The sequence below is a fragment of the Cavia porcellus genome, unplaced genomic scaffold, assembly GCF_034190915.1.
Source record: "Cavia porcellus strain 051 isolate PalLab524CR breed Dunkin Hartley unplaced genomic scaffold, mCavPor4.1 scaffold_38, whole genome shotgun sequence".
Lineage (NCBI taxonomy): Eukaryota > Metazoa > Chordata > Mammalia > Rodentia > Caviidae > Cavia > Cavia porcellus.
Window position 1 is genome coordinate 10,322,102 of NW_026947521.1, and position 19,968 is coordinate 10,342,069.

General features: G+C 52.4%; 1 protein-coding gene across 4 annotated transcripts in view; it reads left to right on the forward strand.

Annotated features, from left to right (window-relative positions):
* Positions 1 to 19,968, forward strand: part of LOC100721656 (coiled-coil domain-containing protein 33) — a 91,056-nt gene that overhangs the window by 42,139 nt on the left and 28,949 nt on the right. For all 4 annotated transcript variants that reach the window (XM_063243557.1, XM_063243558.1, XM_063243559.1 and 1 more), the window contains 7 exons: positions 475 to 584; positions 2,154 to 2,261; positions 4,640 to 4,731; positions 5,888 to 6,008; positions 11,160 to 11,289; positions 11,883 to 12,010; positions 13,392 to 13,463. In XM_063243557.1, coding sequence (XP_063099627.1) covers positions 475 to 584; positions 2,154 to 2,261; positions 4,640 to 4,731; positions 5,888 to 6,008; positions 11,160 to 11,289; positions 11,883 to 12,010; positions 13,392 to 13,463 — 761 coding nt within the window. The remainder of the gene's footprint in view (positions 1 to 474; positions 585 to 2,153; positions 2,262 to 4,639; positions 4,732 to 5,887; positions 6,009 to 11,159; positions 11,290 to 11,882; positions 12,011 to 13,391; positions 13,464 to 19,968) is intronic.

The window sequence follows — 19,968 nt, forward strand, 5'->3', positions numbered from 1 at the left end:
TGAAGAGTTGCGGATTACTAACAAAGAGAGAAATGGTGATGGACATAGGAGGATTACACAGAATTTTGTAGCTTGAAATACACATTCTCCTCCCTCAACAATCCTAGGAGGGAGACAACTTGTTTGGTTTGTTTGCTTAAAGTGTTAACATTTTGCAGAGCAGGTATTGAGGCTGAGAGAATTAAGAGCACATTAGATTTGGTCGGAGAGGCCAGGTCTACTGAATTCAAGTCCCTAGCCTCAGTTTACTTTCTTAAAATCAATCTTAAGGCTTTTTGGTGCCTCTTCCCCTCTTCGCTTTAAGCATGGACCCCATAGTCTTCTCTTGGCAAGTATCTTTCCCTCCCTGTGAGTTCAGGGTGACTGTGGGGAAGCGAGAGAGGAAGAACGTTAGTGCTCTCTGTACTCAGATTGCTGAGGGGGAGAGAAGATGTCTGGTCCTTTCCTGACCCTGTGCTCCTTTCCTCTCTCCAGATGTGGTCCTCAAGGTGGTGGACAACAAAAACAAAGAGGAGCTCTTATCTTATGAGATTCCTGTCAAGTATTTGCGTGTCTTTCACCCCTACCATTTTGAGCTGAGGAAGGTGAGTCAAGGCCCTGGAAGAATTGGTAAGGAACACTCTGATACGCCCAAAAATTCCCCAAGAGCAAGATTGGCATCCCATGTCCACCCTATAGTGGGACAAGTCTGGGACTACATAGGACTCATAGCCTCTGAAAGCAATGATGTCCCCAAGAATTTGGAATTCTCTGTATGTAGTATGGTGGTGCATACCTGTAATTCCAGCTCTCAGGAGGGTAAGGCAGGAGAATCACAGTGAGTTCAAGATAAGTCTGGTATACATATTGTATTGAAGACCAGCCTGAACTCCTTGTCTCAAAAAAAAAAAAAAAAAAAAAAAAAAACAAAAAACAAAAAAACAAAAAGAATTTGGAATTCTCCACATTCATCTCCATAAAGCAACCCAATCTGCTTTATGGAAACAACTACTATATTGAGTGAATACACCAATTAAAGAGTATTTGCAAAGTTCCTACTGTGTTCCAGGCCTGAGCTATATGCATTGCCCTGTGGGAATGCAACTCTTTGACAGGAGTCCTCTGAGTGACAGCGAAGGTGAGCCCATGTCATGCTGGCTCCCAAGCCAGCTCTTTCTGTGCCACCTCCCCCTGCCATGCTGCAGAAAGAAGCCGGGGGGTTAAGCTTTCCCTGGGATGCAGTCTTTGGGGACAGCTCCAGCTAGAGCAGGAAGCTTCTAGGTCTTTGACCCAGGTTAGTTCTGCTCCCTGCCCAGCACTGATTGGTGAAGAAGAGGACTCAATCTGTCATTGCTCAAGTGCTAATTAAGCCCCTACAGTGTGCCACACACTGGACCACAGATAAGCAGCAGTGGCACTGTCCCCTCCTGTTCCCATGCACTGCAGAGTGGTCTGCAGTAAAACAAATAAGGGCAGATTCTCTGGGTTCCTGTCCCGTGCCTGCCACTCACCAGCTGGATGTTCACAGAATGCCACTTTAACACCAGACCCCCATCTCTCACCAGCGAAGGTGCCACATGGCCCTCCTGGCAGGGTCATCTGGAGGGCTCTGCAGAGCAGTCCAAAGTTCTAAGTGACTTATGGAAGCTGCTTGGTTCCCATCATTCCCTCCTCAACCTCTCCTCCAGGCCCCAGTACTGACCTGCCTACCAAGCAACTCTCTGACCATGGCCCCAGGGGTCTCCACCTCCCCCTAGGTCCCAAAGGGATCCAAAGTCTCTAGGAGGAAACACCGGGGACAGGCAGGAAACAAAATCCTGGAGATGCATGATGCCTGGACACTCAAGCCTGGAGCTGCAGTTCCAGGAGCGTCTGCCAGGCCCCGCCTCTCTGTCCCTTTACAACCCAGCCTTGTTATCACCTCTTTGCCCAGACAGCAGGCCTGGGTGGCCCTGCAAGGGTGATGAAATATTCAGATGGAAAAGGGAGATTTATTATATTGATCTCCTTGGAAGGGCTCGTGGGGACCATGAGCTTTAATTATCATTCAGAGCCCCGGTGGAGTAATGCCAAGTGATGGCTGCAAAAGGCTGGATTTATGGCCAAGCTCTGCCCCCTCAGACATGCTCCTTCTTGTGTGTCTTCTTTCTCTGCTGTGTCCCTATCCCGTCTAGTCTGAGGTCCATGACAAAGCCACTGCCAAGACCCAGCCGTATGCAACCATCGTTCGGAAAGGCAGCTTCATCCCCCGCTACATGGGCTGTGACCACGCGGCTTTGGAGGTATGAGGGTTGGGCCTCTGGGGTGGCCCATGGGTTGGGAAGATTCCTGTTTGCAGCCAAGTCTGGCTGGCCTGAGAGTTCAGCACAGGGGCATCCAGCGAAGAAATCAAGATAAGCAAAGAAGCCAGCATTTTCCAAAATAGCCAGCGCAGTTGATGAGGATACTGTGATGTGGGATAGGTCAGATGCCCCCGATGCCCTCAGCCACAGACACACACCCTGTGCTGTGCGGAGGGCCAGGACCAAAGCCTCCCACAACCTTGAGACTCTCTGCATGTCACAGAAGTAGAGAGAACCTTGAACACCCCACCTGGGGCCACAGCCACTGACTGATTTCAATCCTTTCTCCTGGCATAGAGACCCCTGACCCAAGTCACCCATGCAAAAACTCAGGGCATCCCTGACTCTTCCTGAGGTTTGTCTAGCCTGTGCACTAGCTACTCAAGAACTCATTCATTCATTCAATCAATCAACATACAACCTCTTCCATTAGCTAGGTGAGGCCTGGGTCTAACTCGGGCTCAGCCTCCATCCCAGACCTATCATCTTTCATCCCAGGCCTTCAGGTGCCCTTGAGAGGGAGGAACAGTTGACGCTCAAGGCAGACATGGTGTAGGGGCCTGGCCCCTCTTCCCTTCTCTGCAGCCTTCACACTGCCTGTAGATGACGGGTCACACCCAGCATGGCCTTGAGATGACCCACAGGAGTCAGACTCAGGTGCCCTATCCAGTGTGGCTGATCTGACCCCTTCTCTTCCAAGCACTGTGACCCTGGAGGGACAAGCACTGTACTTGAACCGCATGTAGAGAGAGAGAGCTTGCTTGTCTCTTACCCCTGGTGAGCAGATGTGCTCAGGCAACTGTCTGGTCCTGACCAAGTCAGCACAGAACAGGCATGACATGGCTCCCATATCTTCTAGCAACCCCCACCCCCACCTTACACCTACTGGAGTCCTTGTCAGCAAAGAGGCTTGACAGCCCTCCAATGATGCCACCATCACAGACCCACTGGGAGGCTCTGGGGACTCACACACAGATCAGCTCACACCAGCCAAATGGCATCATGGCCCAGGGGACAATGCTGAGGGGAAGGAAGACGGGAAGCAGATCCAGAAGGAGCCCCTTCCTGGGCCCTCTCCTTTCATGCAGCTAGAGGGACTCCGGGGCCTAGCCCAAACCCTCAGGGTACACACTGGGAACGTGAGGTCCAGAATGGAGCAAGTACATACCAGGCGACCAGCTGCAGGGACCTGCTGAGGCCTCTTCCTGCCCTCGGTTTTCTGGTTTTTTAATGTATTATTTCTAGGGTTTTTCTTTTTTTCTTTTTTTTTTTTTTTTTCTGCCTCCCGTTTCTCCCTAGGTGTGGTTCCTCATTGTACCCAGAGTCCCTTCCCTTTATGCTCTTCTCCCTTAGCACCCCCATCCCCAAGACCAGTTCAACCCCGGTCTCCCTGAGATCTTTGCTGTCCCCTCTCCCCAAACCTGGGGGTCCACACTTCTCTCTTTAACATGCTAAGAGCTGCCCAAATGAAGGTGAAGAGGTGAGGGGTGAGGGCTAGGGGCTGGGTCAGGAGCTTCTGGGGTGGCAGGGGAGAAATGCAAGGCCAGAACCCCTGTCCTCTTCCTCTGGCCCAGCTAGGCTGGTGACAGTGAGTGTTGAGTCAATGCTTTCAGCCACCACCATTCCCTGGCCACGTGACCTCTTTACTGCCTGCCACTGGGAGCCCTGAGAGGAGATGGCAGTCAGGCCTGGGATGCAGGAAGGCCTAGGAGGTGACAGAGGAGCCTGGAGATGATAGTGCTAAGGATTCTCTTCCAAATTGATCCTTGCCAGAGAAACCTGGGGTGGGCAGGCACTGGAGTGGGGGTTGGGAGGATGCAGACTGTGACCTCTGATCTCAGGAAGCCCAATATGATTGGAGAGACCAGACCTGGGCTTGACATCCTCAGTTTATAAAGCATCCTCTCACGAAAAAAATCTAATTGGAGACCCAGGAGGACCCAGAACCAGGCTTTACACCCTCTCTGATGGACAGCAATACAGAGGAAGCAGAGTGCCTCATCCAATCTCATCCTGCCCCAGGACCCCACATTCCTGACCCCTCACCCCTAGGCCGTCTCTCACCTTAGACCTTGTTCCCAGAGACAGCTGGTATTTGAGTACCCCCTATTGAACTCCAGCTGTGCTCCAAGGCACTCAGGGCCACAGGCCCCAGGAAGAGAGAATAGAACATGAACCAGGTCCATCCAGGGCAAGGAAGAACAGTTTGGAGGTTGGAGGCAGGGACGGTCTCACTGGAAAAGAAAGATGGCGGGTGGGCTGTCTGTGTCTGCAGGACCAGGTCCACATGGACCTCGCTTGCCTCTTGTCTTCTCTAGGTCTTTCTCAGGGGAATCAATGAGCCCCTGGTCAACAACTCCAACCCCATGGTGGTGATTGCCCGGGTGGTTCCCAGCCTCAGGGAGTTTAAGTAAGTGGATATGGGCCAGAAGGGAGGGGACAGAAGACAGAGGACTGGTTCCAGATGCCCTGGAAGCCTGCTCTGCCCCCAAGATCTTTCAACATTTCCCATCTCCCATCTGAGGCCCTACAAGCTTCTCACAGCAGACCAGGCATTTCTTTTTCTGTGACCTCAGGGCCCTGGAGAGGGGCAGCTGGGGTGATTTCTGGGCAGGTGGGGAGGGGATGGAGCCACACAGGCCTGTAGAGCTGGGTGAGGAACTGTGTGGGGGACCCCTCCCTGCCACTGCTCCTCCAAACCTGCCTCACATCTCACAACCATCACCTCCACTGTCTTTTCCACTGCTTTAGTTTAGGGCTATGGACATCAGTTGATGACTGTCTCCAGAGGAGGCAACCTGAGGTCATCTTGGAATTCCATGCAAAAGTCCTCCCCTTCCTAGAGGTCTTTCTGGCCCCAGTTTGTCCCCACCCCCATCCCCTGACCTCCTTTGGAGTTAATTGGATCACTGTCCTCAGAAGGGGATTCCTGTTAAGCTGGCCACCACAGGCCACAGTGGGAAGTCCCCCCCCCCCCCGTGAACAGGTGACCTGAGGAAGCACCCTGATGTCCTCCCTCATCACTTCCCCTGTTGGCCCAAGAGGACTCCCTGACTTACCTGCATCCTGAGAGGTTTTAATGACCTATGGGACCCCCTTTACTGTTGGAAGAGTGAAGAGGATGGGTGCCCTGATACCCAACCCAGTAAGCCTGGCATATATGTGGACACATGCACATACATGTGTAAGGCTGTCCACGCCCCCTCATCCTCAGCCAGGATTCTCACAAGGTAGGGCAGGGAAGTTGCATGGACAGAGCCTCTCAAAGCTGAGAACCATTTTAAAAGTGAGGAAGCTGACCTGTTCAGACATGGCTAAAGCCACAGCAAGTCCCAGACCAGGAAACCTGGGAGCTGCAGCCCATCTCCCAACCTGGAGGATCTACCTGAGACTTGGTCAGCAACCACAGGACCAGGCCCAGCCACTGTGCAAGGTCCAGCCTGAACCAGGTGGCCAGTGCCATCTTCCATCCCTCACACTAATCCAGAGTCCCTAAGGGAAGCCCAGGTGCCAGCTGGGCACAGGATGGAGAATACCTAGCCCTCCCTGTCTCCTTGCCTCTCCAGGGCCACCCAGGCCAGTGGGGACCCGGCCTCGAAAAGGCTGCCCTTCACACCCCGGTCCTTGCCTGTCTCATCGGTGCTGAACTTCAGTGTGCCCCAGGCCAGCCAGGATGGGTGTCCACAGGTAAGGCCCTTTACCAGTCACCTTGTCACCAACTCACTCACACACAGGTCTAGTAACTCACCCATCTTCCCCTGGGTGAGTTCCCACCTAACCCTCACCATCCACCTGAGAGCCAGAGGTTCATGTGACTTGAAGAAGAACTCATTCCACCCTGCTGCATACCCAGGGCTGGGTTTGGCCTTGCCTCCCAAAGACAGGACCCTCACATGCGGGAGGTCGACTATCACCCCAGGTCACATCTAACCTAATAATCGGCAGGGACTTCAGAGCTGCAAAAGCCAGAGGAGAGGAGATAGCAGAGGACAAATACTGCCTGACTCCACAGTCAGGGGGACACAGAATCAGTTTATTCATTGAGACAGAAAATAGATTATTGTTTCTGGGGGCTGGAGGGAGGATGGGCATTACTGTGTAATGAATCCAGAGTGTCTGTATGGGGTGGTGAGAAAGTTCTAGAAATGGTTTTGGTGGTTGCACAGTAAGAGTGTATTAATACTGCTGAACTGGGCACTTAAAACGGCTAAGATGGTAAATGTCGTAGTATGCACATTTTCACAATAAAAATGTCTAAGTGAGTCAGAGGACAGGAAGCGTGGCTGGTTGGAAAGAGCACTCCCGACTCTTTGGTAGGGGGAGGGCTAGTGAGGGCAGTCAAGGACAGCAAGGGAATGGAGCCAGCTGCAGATACCCAGCCATGGTGTGGGGCAGTGCCCAAGACAGGCAGTGTTTGAAGATGTCAGATGGCTCGGTCCAGACCGATCTAGCTCTTCCCATAACGACACTTCAGGGGGATCTTCCCCTATGTGGTGCTCCCACATTTCTAGGGCCTCTGAGGACAAGGGGTTTCTGGGAAGTCACCCCTGCTGTTTCCCCACCAGCACTTGTGCCTGACTCTGGAAAATTAGAACGAGCTGCCCCTTTGGAGTCCAACTTTCATTTAAAGACAAAGATGTTTGAAGAAGACTCAGACAGAGGCAAGAGTGATGGTGACAGGGAGGGGCTGGACAAAGGGGGACCCTGGGGACAGACGCTTCAACCCAAACCAATCCTTGGCCTGATTTCCCCAGAGTCATCCCACACATGCCCCTGCATTTGCCCAGAAAATTATGAATGGATCAGCAGGCTGTCCCAGAGGCAAGAGGCTCTGCCTCCTTTAATGAGGGGGCCTCCTCCTAGCCCCCTCACCTTTGCTGCCTAACTGACCCAAATGGGGCAAGTGCCCCTCACCACAGAGACTTCCCCCAATGCCAGGGGCCCAGTGGTGCCAGGACACTTGTTGAGGGTCACCTAGCATCTATGAAGCTGAGTCAGTTTGAGAACTCACTGGCAGCCTGCACACAGATGCTCAGGTGCCAGGAGAGACAGAACAGGGACAGAAAGTGGGGGGTGGGCAGAGACCTACCTAGAGGCCACCTATCAGCAGCCCTGGCCTTGGAGCTCACACGTCCCCTTGCCCTGACCACTCTGAGAGTCAGCCCCCTCATCTCTACAGCTGGGCTAAGAAATTCCTAGGGCCTGTCCTCTCTGCCACCTTGGGATGCTGTGACTTTCCACCAGCTGCCACCCTACCAAAGCAGATAGTCAGGAGCTAGACTGTCCAGCAGACCTGGGTTTGACCCCAGCTCTGTGACTGACCAGCCCTGTGGGCTTTGCAAGCTGCTCGAGTCTTCTAGACCTACTGAATCAGGCTTATGGGTCTGTACAAAGAATGTAAAGTATACACAGAGCACAAACCCTAGGCCAAGTTAGCTGGATTCTGTCCCCTTCAGAGCCACATCTCCCCTAGTGCCACATACTCCCTGCAGCCAGTGTCACTACTGTCCTTGTTACATCTGGCTCCAGGGAACAGAAACCCCAATTCGGGTGGATCTAAACACGAAGGATAGTGATGGCCACACATGACAATTATTCTCAACATAGGATGCTGCCAGGATCGGCTGTCCTTGGAGTCACAGGATCTTTCTAACACCCTCAAAAGTGCCACCAATACTGGCCAACAGCTCATGGAGGCAAAATGCAGATATGACCAAAGACTGGTAGACATGAGGGCCTCTTCCTAAGTGAGATTTTCAGGAGAAAGGAAACCAACCTACCCAATGATCCCCCAGTAGACCTCCCCTCTCATCTCATTGGCCAGAACTGGGTCATCCCTGAGCCAGTCACTGATGACTGGGCACTAAAGAGTTAAGGTATGTGGTAGGGCTGGACCCAAGCTCCTAAGGAGCTTGCTGTGTCCACCACCACCACCATCTTGCCATCTCTCATCTTAGCCCACAGCCATTTGTCCCCAAGCTCTGATGGGGCTCCTTCTGTCCCCCTGGACTCCGGAGAAGCAGGTAGCCCATGCTCTGCCCAGATCCAAGTCCCCACCAGTCTCCCAGCCCCTGCTCCAGGTCTCACAGACATTCCCCAGCCTGACTAGAGGTCTTGCTGTTCACACCTTCATGTCCTCTCTCACTTGCAGCCTTTTCCCTGCTGTCCCCTCAACCCAGAATGGCCGGGCTCCTCCTCGCTATGGCCTCAGCCCTCAGACTCTCCTTGCCCCAGCTCAGAGTGGAGCTTTCTTCTCAGACATCCCAGCTGCCACAGCTACAACATGCTTGCCTGTATATGGATTCTAGGACAGTGTGTGTGTGCATGTGTGTGTTAGTGTGTGTAAGCCCTATCCCCATGAAGATGGTAAGCTCTGGTGGGGACAGGGTCTGGCGCTAACTCCCCACATGCCCTGCAACGCCCCACAGATGTCTGTCATAGAGAAGCCTTGGGCCAGCATTGGTGGAATTGAATTTCTACCTGAATAGCAAAATTCTCTATCACGACTTTCAGCCTCACAGCAGGGGCTCCAGGTGTGCCATACAACTTGTTTTCCCATTGGACAGTGAGAAATCCATGTCCCTGGGAGGAAAAGAGTGGTCACACAGCCAGGCTGAGGCAGAACCAGGCCCAGAACCAAAAGGTCCGGGCTCTGAAGCACCCACTGCCAGCGGCTCCTCTTCTCTGATACCCCTGCTGCCCTTGAGCGTAGCAGGCTGGGTGGCTGTGAGTGTGGGCGGCCCAGCAGCACAGGAGGAGGGGTCATGTACCCACGGAATGAAGGCTCTGTCCCCAGGGAAGGCAGGGCTGTTTCAGTGGCCAGGGGGGTTAATGGCTTTTCTGACAATCACAGCTGAGGGTTAATCACATCCCTTAATTCCGCAGCCTGCCCTGGCCTTTCCCATTAGCATCTGCAGCAATGTCTACCCTCACCCCACCCCCAGCCACACACACCTCAGCCCCAGCACCTTCAGCAGAGCCTGGCATCTGACTCCACAGTTATTCGACCTTGAGTCCTGTTTGGGGGTGGGGAGGGCATGACACTCCCTGCCCAAATACAGGTCTGAGAGGGTCTTTCCTGGGGGGCTTATCCTGGAAAGCCACTCAGGGAAGGGACTCTTACTGGACAGGCAGCCACTTACCACCTCTTGCTCTCCAGGCCCCACTTAGACACTTTAATAGCTCCCAGAGCAGACAGCTTGCATCCATTAATACCCTCTTCAGGTGGCGGCGAGCAACAGGGCAGCAGGGAACTGAGTCACAGGTCCCTCCCAGTCCCCCTGTGCCCGGGCAGCTGGCCTGGTCCATACGTAGAAACTGTTCTGGTATACAGGGGTCATGATCTGGGGACCAGTCCTGAAAGACCACTCCCAAGCTCCACAGAGCCCACAGTATCTTGGGGACACCATCCCCAGTGTTCAGGAACCCCTGGCCCTGCACTGACTGCAACCTGTCTCCCTGGGGATGGGGCAGACACAGCTGAGCCTCAGAGGCCCGCAGCAGGCACATTAGCGTGACAGGCATCAGGGCGCTGCCACCACGGGGGAGTGGCTCTCTACTGATGCTCCTCCATCTTGCATCAATAACTCCTGGAGCCCACGGCGCATTTGTGCTGACCTTTACTAGCAACTACTGACTCCTGCAGCGTGGTGGGAGGTGGGAGCAGCTGGCCCTGTTTTTGAGAGCCCCTGCCGGGGTGCACGGGTGAGCCAGCCGCAAGAAGAGTCTGTGCTGGGACCACGCAGGGCTGCCTCTGTGAGCTGACACTCAGCTCTCTCCCCACCTCCTAGGCTCTGCTGATGCTGGGTCTCCTCAGGGATGCCCCTCATTCCAGGCACCTTCCACACATGCCATGCTTGGTGCCAACTCTACCTTTTGTCATTTGTGCCATTTTCCCACCCAGAACTTTCTCCCTGCCTTCATCCTGCTGGAACTTTCTTCAGAGACTCTGACCCTGCTTCCTCTAAGGCAGCTTGTTGTTGTTGTTACCAGGAATCAAACTCCTGACTTCACGCTTGCCAGGCAGGCACTGTGTCACTGAGCCATATCCCCAGCCTAAGGCAGCTTTTCTGACCATTCATAGAAACATCTCCTGTAGCCTCTGTATGAATGTTGTCACTGCATTGTCTTTGTCATCCCAATATGTGTGCTCAGGTGTTGGTTCAGTTTGCCACCAAGTTCCCAGGGTGCCCAATGCTGCCCCAGATGCACCAAGATTCTGGCATCTGCAAACCTATCGTGGCCTTCTCCAAGAGCCTGGGAACCTATGTGGCACCGAGAGGGGCTGTGATGGGGCCAGAGTTCAGGTCTGATGTCATATTAATTGTACCCCCATCTGAGAATATTGGCCTACATTTAGGAAAAAATGCATATCATGTCCTTTAACCCAATTGTTGTTTAGGCCTTTGAGACACAAAGGTATACAGCATACGGTGTGAAGTGCAGTATTATCATAGGAAAAATGAGGGAGAAAGAAACCAGGACACTGGGACCTGACAGGAAATCTTGAAGTTACTAAAGCTGTGGGCAACAGGAGTTTTTTGTGATCCTGGATATGCTTAGGTTTTGGTGGTAAATGAAAAAGACAGACTATTAGAATGACAACTGTATATAAAATGTGCACAGAAAAATCCAGAGATGCTCAGTTTTGTGAATGAGCAAATGAGTTTTGTTGGAATAGGATTATAAGGGTTTGGGTTTCCTTTTGACTTTTGTGAGTTTTCTAAAAGGAATTCAGTGTGTGTCACTTTTACAATGAGGACAAGGCTCCATGCATAGACAGATGCCTGGGGTTGGGAGGAGCCGTGGCCTCACACCTGCTGCCAACTCTCTTTCCAGCTCTCCAAGCCTGGGGGGTCCCCAGAGCTGCCAGTGTGGAACCAGTCTTTCCTTTTCCAAGGCGAGGATGGCGCCACTGACTTCTCAGAGGACACACCCCTGGTGCTGGAATACTACCCCTCCACTTCGGGTGAGTGCCCTCTGCTGCCACGATGGGCCACAACTCATCAGGAAGTGTCTGGGAAAGGGTGTCTGCACCTTCCTGCTTCTGCCTCCTCAGGCTTAGGTTCAAGACTCCCAAGTGCAAAAGCAGTCCCCTCTGTCAGGGTGGGCAGGTAAAGACAGGAGGGTCCGCCTGGCCTCTGGTCCATGGGGAAGCTGCAGGGCACCGCCAGCACACCTGCTCCCATTCTGTGTCACATGCTTTTATAGCAGCCATCAGGGAGGAGCAGAAGGGAGGAGCCTCTGAGCTTTGAGTTCGCAGAGCACAAAGAAGGGGTGAGGAGAAGGGATTCAGAGACCCCCAGTCAAGCCTCACTTGCACACTCCGAAACTGAATTCCCCAAAGGACAGAGACGAAGGTGACCACACCTTCTGGATAGATTCATGAAGCCCTGAGGATGGAGGAGGAGGATGGGTGCCCACGTGTGAGCCAGGAGGCAGGCAGCCGGGCAGGGGAGGGGGGCAGTGGAAAACTGGACCCCAGTGGGACCTGAGTCTAGCACCTGAAGACTGCAGCACAGTGCTGAGCCGAGCCCAGCTGGTCCTTCCTTTCAATACAAGGCAGCGCACCATGGACCCTCAGCCAGCCCCTGGGCATCTCCGTGTTGCCCCTGAAGAACCAACTCTATCAGAAGATGCTCAAAGGGAAAAAGTTAAATGGGCTACGCATCGAGCGGCTTCCCATCACCGTGAGTCCCATCAGACCCCTAGTGTCACCACTCTACCCCCCAAACCTGTTCCATCTTGACACAACTCCAAGAGGAATGTGGCTCCCTCAACAGCTCAGACCAGGGCACCTGCTGGGTGATCACACCCCTGCGGGCATGAGGGACCCCCAACACCAGAGCCAGTCTTGCCTCTGAGGATGAAGAACAGAGCCAGAGAAACAGCCCAGGAAGGCCCTCAAATAGTGGGCAGAGCTCAGGCCTTGCACAAGATCTGAGTTCAAATTCAGGCCTTCCTAGTACTCTCAGTGGTGCATGACTTAACCTTTCTGAACCTCAGAGTCTGTTGGGAGCCGCGTCTGTGATAGCTCGCCTTGCGCGGCGGACGTGCGGCCTGTGGTAAAGAGCAAAGCCTGAGGTAGATTACCCCTCCCATCGAATATGTTAGTTTCCTGCTTACCGCGTAAACAACCCGCTCAACAATATAGTCTGCCTGGCAACTGATGATGTTAGCCAATCAGCTTGCCTTGCTTACTTTAACATGATTGGACACTGTACCCGTATATATACCGGTGCCACCCCTGGGCGGAAGAAGAAGCCAGGTAGAAGCCCAGAAGTAAAAAGCCCAAAAGGAGCCGCGGAGAGCGGACCGGTAGAGGCTTTGGGGCAGACTGAAGCACAAAAGGAGCCGCGGGGAGCGGACCAGAGGAGGCTTCAGCTGGGAGAACCCAGGGCAGGCTGTACGGAGAAGGAAAATAAAAAGAAAAGGTTGTCCACTACCAGACTTTGTCGTGTGTCCTTCCTGCCGGCCGGGAGTGGACATCGACAAGAGTCCTCATCTGTAAGATGGAAACAGCATGCCCAGACGTAGCCATTGTGCATGACAAGAGTCAGGAGCTCAGGCTCTAGGGCCAGACCTCTGGCCCCACATTTTGGTTCTCACCTACCAGCACTCATGACTGTAGGAAGATTAAGGTCTCATAGCCTCGGTTTCCAAGTCTATAAAATGGGCTCATGGTAACAGAACTTTTCTCATACGGTTCCATGAGATTGTTAGAAAAAACATGTATAGAAAGTCTTTTGAGTAAGTCCTTGGTAACAGTGAATATTATTCTTGTTACTGTTCTCTACTCCTATTTCTTTTCCCTAATCTATTCCTGGTCTCTGGACATAACAGATCTCAATAAATAAATTCCAGGAGATGAACTCAGAGCTTCCAAACAAGGTTCCAGGAGAGCAAACAAGGGCAGTATCAGGGAAGCCAGGAGAGCAACAGAGGTGGAGGCCAGCTCCCAACTCCCTCCACCCTACTGGGCACTGGTCTTGGGGCCCCAGAATCATGCGAGGAGCAAAGTTTGGGATCTGCCCTGTCCAGCTCAGTCTGACTGCTTCCACTTCCCCCCAGGACACCACCTCGAAAACCATCAATGGCGAGGCACCCACGGTGGACCTCTCCCTCCAGCTGCTTTCCTCTAAGGTAAGGCTGTAGGCTGGAAGGTCACAGCTGACACATGCCAGCTCTGTGACCCTCCAGTGAGTTGTAGCCACTTTTGTAGCTGCTAGCTGTCTTGGAGACTGGAGCCTGGGATTTATGACAGCTGCTTTGGACAGACATGTCTGCAGGTGACTGGAGGCACCAGAAAGCCAGAGCAAAAGCTGGGGTTATACAGAGCTGAGAACAGAGGACCACTTAGATCTGGGGGTCTGTCCCTGATCCAGCCCTAACTGGGCTGGTTTCCATGGTGCCTGCATCCTGCAAGGATAAACTAGGACAAATTTAGCTTCTAGTCCCACCTGCAATACTCGCTGACAATTCTGTGACAGGAAGGTAGCTGGGCACCACAGACCAGCAAGGTCCCTTCCTTCCTGGAGGCACTAAGGGAAGAGGCTGATTCCAAGCTCATTTGGGCAGGATCTGGGTGCAGGACCCATACCCGAGATCCCGGGCTGGCAGCGGCTCCCCAACACCACACACGATCCTTCTCACCGCAGCCCTGCATCTCATGCTAGCAGGCACGTCCAGTCCACACTGGCTTGAAAGTCCTGACTACTACTTCCACCAGCAACCAGGGAAAAGGCTGCTTTTTAAAAAGCCACTGAGATGAGGTCAGGCTTACTGGATAATCTCCTTAAGGTTGGTGGCATCACATGACATGATATAGTCCCACACATGACAGTTCACTGTGCTACAGGTCCCAGGACTGGGGACCTTACCCATGAAGGACATGGGGTGCTACATCACAGGGATGAGGGCTCCCTCTGCAAGGCACCAGCCTGCAGCATCCCTAACAAGGCCTTGTCCTCCTGTGGGTTTTTAGCATTGTGCTCTCCTCAGGCACCTGGTAGAAGAGAGCTCATTAGAGCCACCCCACCACCAAACTAGGCACAGCCACAAGAAGGCACTAAAAGGGGAGGTCACAGAAAAACCAAAGACCCCAGGAAAGAGGACAATGGGGCCCTTGGAGGAAAATGCCACAAACTTCCCAGGTAGAAGCCGAGCCCTGCAGGGCCTTTCTCGGGGTCTAGAATCTGCCAGTGCCCACTGCCATCCCCTTACTTGCCCTTGTCCTGGGCACAAGCATCCTGAGACTGAAGGGAGCATTGTGCACCCTGTTCAGGGAACTAGGGTGCAGGCAGGCAACAGGCAGCTGGGCAGGACACTGGCCCAATAGCCCAGAGCCTGGCACAAAGGTCTCCGGTGATGAATTATTCACTGGAGCTGTGCTAAGTGCAGAATTAATCCCTTTCCTTCCAGCTGGCGGCCTCACTAAATTATCCCTCCAAGTCATGCAGGAAAATGCTGCCGAATTCATTTAGCTGCTGAGTGTTTTGATCTGGGTCTTGTGATTTTAGCTTCCCCTTCCCTCAGTCCCCCTCCCCCTGGAGGTGGATAAAAAAAGCCTTTTACTAATGGATTTCCAAGAAGAAAGGAAAAGAAAAGAGATCAAGATTGGGTGTGTACCAGGAAAATAGTACTAGCAGAAATTCAGATCCAGCCGCCAAGAATTCGTACACACAGGTTGCAGCCATATACATGCAGTCACATTTGAATATCTATGCAGATACGGTTGTAGGCACAAATATCCATGCAACTCTGCAGGATGCACATACACATGTTCACATATGTATGTAAACTAACAGGCAGTTTCATACCCACACTGGTGCACACGAAAGCTAAATCTCTTTGTACCTTAACTGCTTCTTGATCTAAGAATCGGCCAATAACAGACTCACTTGTATCCAAGAATGCTGAAGATGAATCTAGGGGCCTGAGTTGAAGCGCTAGCGTGAGTAAACTCCCAGAAGGTTCTTGCAGCCCCAGAGCAAACCCATTTATGCCATGTATATTGGCGTTGGAGGAGGGGCCAGTGACCATGGAACCCAATGTGAGATCAAGGTCATCTTGCCCAGGCTTGGACTTGGCTCTCTGCAAGTGTCTGTGCTCTTATAGCAACTTCTCCTTAAAGGATGGCAGAAGAATGTTGAGACTTGATGCCGGGGCCAGGTAGCCCTGCAGATAAGTCTCAAGCCCATCCCCCACCCCTGCCATGACCCGTCTCCACTGCTGTACACTGTCCCTGTCCCCTATGCAGCCACAAACATGTGTGCACTCACTGTACAGCAGTACTTTTCTGGGTTCTAAGAATATTACATTGAACAAATGAGAAAAAAAAAAAAAAACCTTTCCTTTATAAAGCTTGCATCAATAGAGAGCTGGGAATGTGGGACAGACAATAAACTAGAACATTCATGAACCAATTCAGCTAATGATAAGGTGACATGATAACAGGGAGTCTTCGCAGAGTCTGTTTGGGATCCCTGAGAAATGGCACAAGCTAAGCTGCTGTAACAAAGGGACCGGGCCCCTCCCACACTACTGTCCCACCGAATTCCCAGCCTGCCCCCTCCTGTAGGGAGGTGCTTGGTTTCCATCTCTGCCTGGTAGCCTTGGGAGGCAGCAGTAAAGCCAAGGACCAGAATTCTTCCATCGAGTCTTCTACCCTTTAAAACCAACACTGCCTAGAATGTTAGGAGTCACAGCCTGGTGCCTGGAACTGTCAGGGTCCTGTGAACACTCGGGCCATGGGGCCCTGATCCATGTGGCTGACAAGTCTGAGTCAGGCCAGTGCTTTGAGGGGATCTGGAGAGGAAATGCTTCAGGAGAGGGGGCTCTGTGTGCATCGCCTGGGGCAGCCTCTTTCTGTCCTAGTTTCTTAGACACCGGTGAGCACAGCCTTTCACGCCCACCATTTCCACATCACCACTCCCAGAGCTCTGGGAATAAGAACGTGGTGTGGTTTCCAAATAGAAACTGCAGGGCTTTCTTCAACAGCTTGCCTAGATAGGCGCGTCCTTGGCCACTTCCACCCCAAATGGTCATCCTGGCCTCTCCACTTGCTGTGCCACCACAGGCAGTTCACTGGCCCCACATTGCTCCTCTCACATTGAGTGCCTCCCCATCCTCCTCCTACCCAGGCTCCAGGCTCTACCTTCGGAGGCTGCAGTACATCCCCACCAGCAAGCAAGCACGTTCTCGGGCAGAGCAGCTAACAGGCAGGACTGGTCTCTGATATGTGATGAGTGTACACAGGTGGTTTGCTTTGTTTTTTTATTTTGTTTTTTGGTGTTTTATTTCATTTTATTGGGCACCAGGGATCGAACTCATGACTGCAGACTTGCAAGGCAGGCACTTATGCCACTGAGCTAAATCCCCAGCCCAACGGATTTGTTTTTACACTCTGATGCGTCTTCTATGTGAGCACTTGCTGGAGTGATCTGCCTTAAGCTGGCATTGGGTATATAGGTGAGAGTGTGACTAAGTACACACAGATGCATGGAAACCAGAAAAACATGCACATCTTCACATACATATGCACAACCAGGGGGGTTGGCCTTGAAATCCTTTGGGTGCAAGGATCTATGAGCTTCTGGCATGAGTCTGGGAGTTGATTCTTGGTCTCTGCCCTTCCGCTCTGATCGGGCTCTTTCTCTTTGAAGAGTGGGCTGTGCTCTCCTGGGAGCTCTGCTTCTCCAGGCTAAGCAGCCTGGCTCCTTTAATGAACCAGTGTCAGGTCCCACAGCACCCTGGGTGCCCTCCAGCTTTCAGCCAGCCTCTTTGAAGTACAGTGCAGCTGAGCAGCTTTCCCAAATAACCCTGAGGTGTGGAGCTGACAAGCACACAGTAGGTGCTCACTGGATCCATGTCTGCTCCTGCCTGGAGATGTAGCTCACTGTGGGTGAGAAAGACCTGGGTACATATCTGAGTACTCAGCCTGTGGGGACTTGGGGTTGATGCCTTGCCCAGGGATGGTGCAAAGGTACTGATCAGGGTACAGCCTCGTTGATGCCCAGGAGACACTGGGAAGACCTGAATCTAAGCCGATTCCCTTGGATTTAGACATAGGAGGGTGCATCTGAGGACAGGAAGCAATGTCCCCTGTTGTTCCCTTGTGAGAGGGCAATTGTCACAATCTAGTCTGACCTCCTCCCCAGGCCAGGGGCAGTCTGCCTGGTGGACTTCTCTACAAAGCTTTCTCTGAGGACCAGCCCAGGTGGGGACAGGAGGCTGTTAAGTAGATGGAGGAGGGAAGGGTGGAGAACAGGCAGAATCATGCTGGCTTTCAACGACTCTTGGTAAATGTTTTGAAAATCAAGTGCAAGCTGTCCCTCTCTAGCTCACAAGTGTCCCTGTCCCTCCATTTTAGGCTCTAGGTCCACTTGGGAGATCTTCTTATCCAACCCAAAGGAAGCTGGGGACAGGCATGGGTGAGAAGCCTCAGCCTGGGCCTTGGGTCGCAGATCTACTCTGTGCGACAGGGCTCATGTCCCACTTTGCAGAGTTCCAATCTTCTTTTCACAGTGCCTGACCCCCTGCAGGTAGTGCTGCTTTGAGGACAACAATACCTTCCATAATCTCTTAGATATCATGAAACTCCTCCCAAGAAAGAGGACAGTCATCCCAAAGTATGCACACAGGACCCTGCTGTACTTGTTGGCTTCTCATGACAGGGAACTCACTATCTCCTGGGAAAGTTTCTCCCAACAATGCCCGTGCAAGCTTCTTCCTCCTGTCTCCACGTGGGGTCCTTGCTTTGCTCTGCCTTCTCCATGCTGATATCCCCAGGGGAGTTAGCTCCTGTGCCCATGCCAACCCTGTTAATGTTTGCAAACTTCTGTATCCTCCTCAACCTGATCGAGGCCCATGCCCCAGACACTGTACTTACATTCTGTACTTGCATTCTTGTACTTGCATTCTGATGTTTATCCTTCTGGTTGTCTCCTCTTGACAACAATCCTCTTAAGGAGTCCTCAGAAGTTGTAGGATCCCATCAGCACTGATGGGTAGAACAGGACCATTGCCCCCTCTGTCTAAACAAACTGTTTTTGGTGCAGCAAGAGGTGGTGGTTTGTTTTCAGCCCCTGCTGAGGTGGTGAGGGTACATTGAGGCAGAGGCTGCACGGCCTACCTTGCACTGTTACTGCTGTGTTTTGAGCTCCAAAAGAATTTCTCTTCCCTGTGGAATTTCACAGGGATGTGGAATTTTGACATCCTGGCCCATCTTTTAGGGTTGACATCAGTCTGAACCCTGAGAGTGTCATATTACACATTCAGGCTTCTACCTATTCCAAACTCCAGGTTGCCTGCAAACTGATCAGGATACTTTTAGGGCTACAATGCCCAGTGCACAAGCTGAGACCTGGACTTGAAATCCAGGTGACTCTGAGCTCCACTTTCCTGGTCCCTAAAAAGGGTGGTCATCCCACACAGCCAGGGATGTAATGGCAATTGAATGAGGGTACATGGGTCAGCACCCAGTACACAACCACTCACTCTTAGTTCAACTCACCAAAGATACAACACTTGCCTCGCATGCAGAAAGCCCTGAGTTCAATTTTCAGTGCTCCCCCCATAAAATAATAAGCTGCTGACAAATGTGCTGAACTCATCAGGGATGAGGACAGTCTCCTGGGGGAGGGGACACAGGAGCCTGGCTAATCCATCACTCAGCACCTGCCCCTCCTGACAGCTGCCCACCAGCTTTGCATCCATAAGGACATCAGAAGCCCTTGTCAAATGCTAGAGATAAACATCCCCAGCCCCACATTTGGTCTTTAGAAATTTCTCAGAAAATTAAGAAATAGGAAAAAGACAGACAGTGACCCTCAGAGGTCAGATGGTCTGAAGTTCCCAGGGTAGCAGCCTGCCCTGAACTGGGGGGCCATGCAGGAGATGGAGAAGTGAAGACCTGCTTCCAAAAGTTATGCTGCTTCCACTTGCTAGGAATTTCAGAGGCCTGGTTCAGGCTCACTCCCCTGCATTCACTCCAGAGCTTGTGCTGCCTGGGACTGTAATCCTGCTGCTTGCTTACGGAGGCCACAAAGACAGGTCCAGGAGGTGCTGGTATGACTAAGACGGGACATTGGGTCTCACCCTGCTCTACTCTCTTTATAAGCCCAAGGCATATTGTGAAGAAGGGAGAGGGAAAGAAGAGAGACGGGGGGCAGAAGCTTCCAGACCAGATTTCTCAGAAAGTGGTGGATGGCCTTAGGATTGTCCCCATCACAAAGCCAGATTGCCCCTAGCCTAGACTTACCTGCCTTCAGTCAACCAGTTCATCAACCATGGATTAGATTTCTAACCTGTCTTTGCTGTGCTCCACCAGATTATCTCCACCCATCTTGCTAAGAGGGTCTTAGAGATGTGGTCTCAGCACTGCCTTATTCTGGTTTAGAAATCAACCAGCAAAGGTGCATCAGGCAGAAGTGCATGTGTAATGAGACAGTGATGTGGCAGTGTCTGGACCCTGGACATATGAGGACCCTGGTGAACAGTGAGACTAGAGACTTAGATGGGAACCAGATTGCGGGTGCCCTGAGTGCTAGGATATAGGATTTGGATTTCGCCAAAAAGTGACAGGAAGCTAAGGAAGGCCCTCAAGCAGCATAGGATGTGGTCTGGCCTATAGATTGTAAAGGTCTCT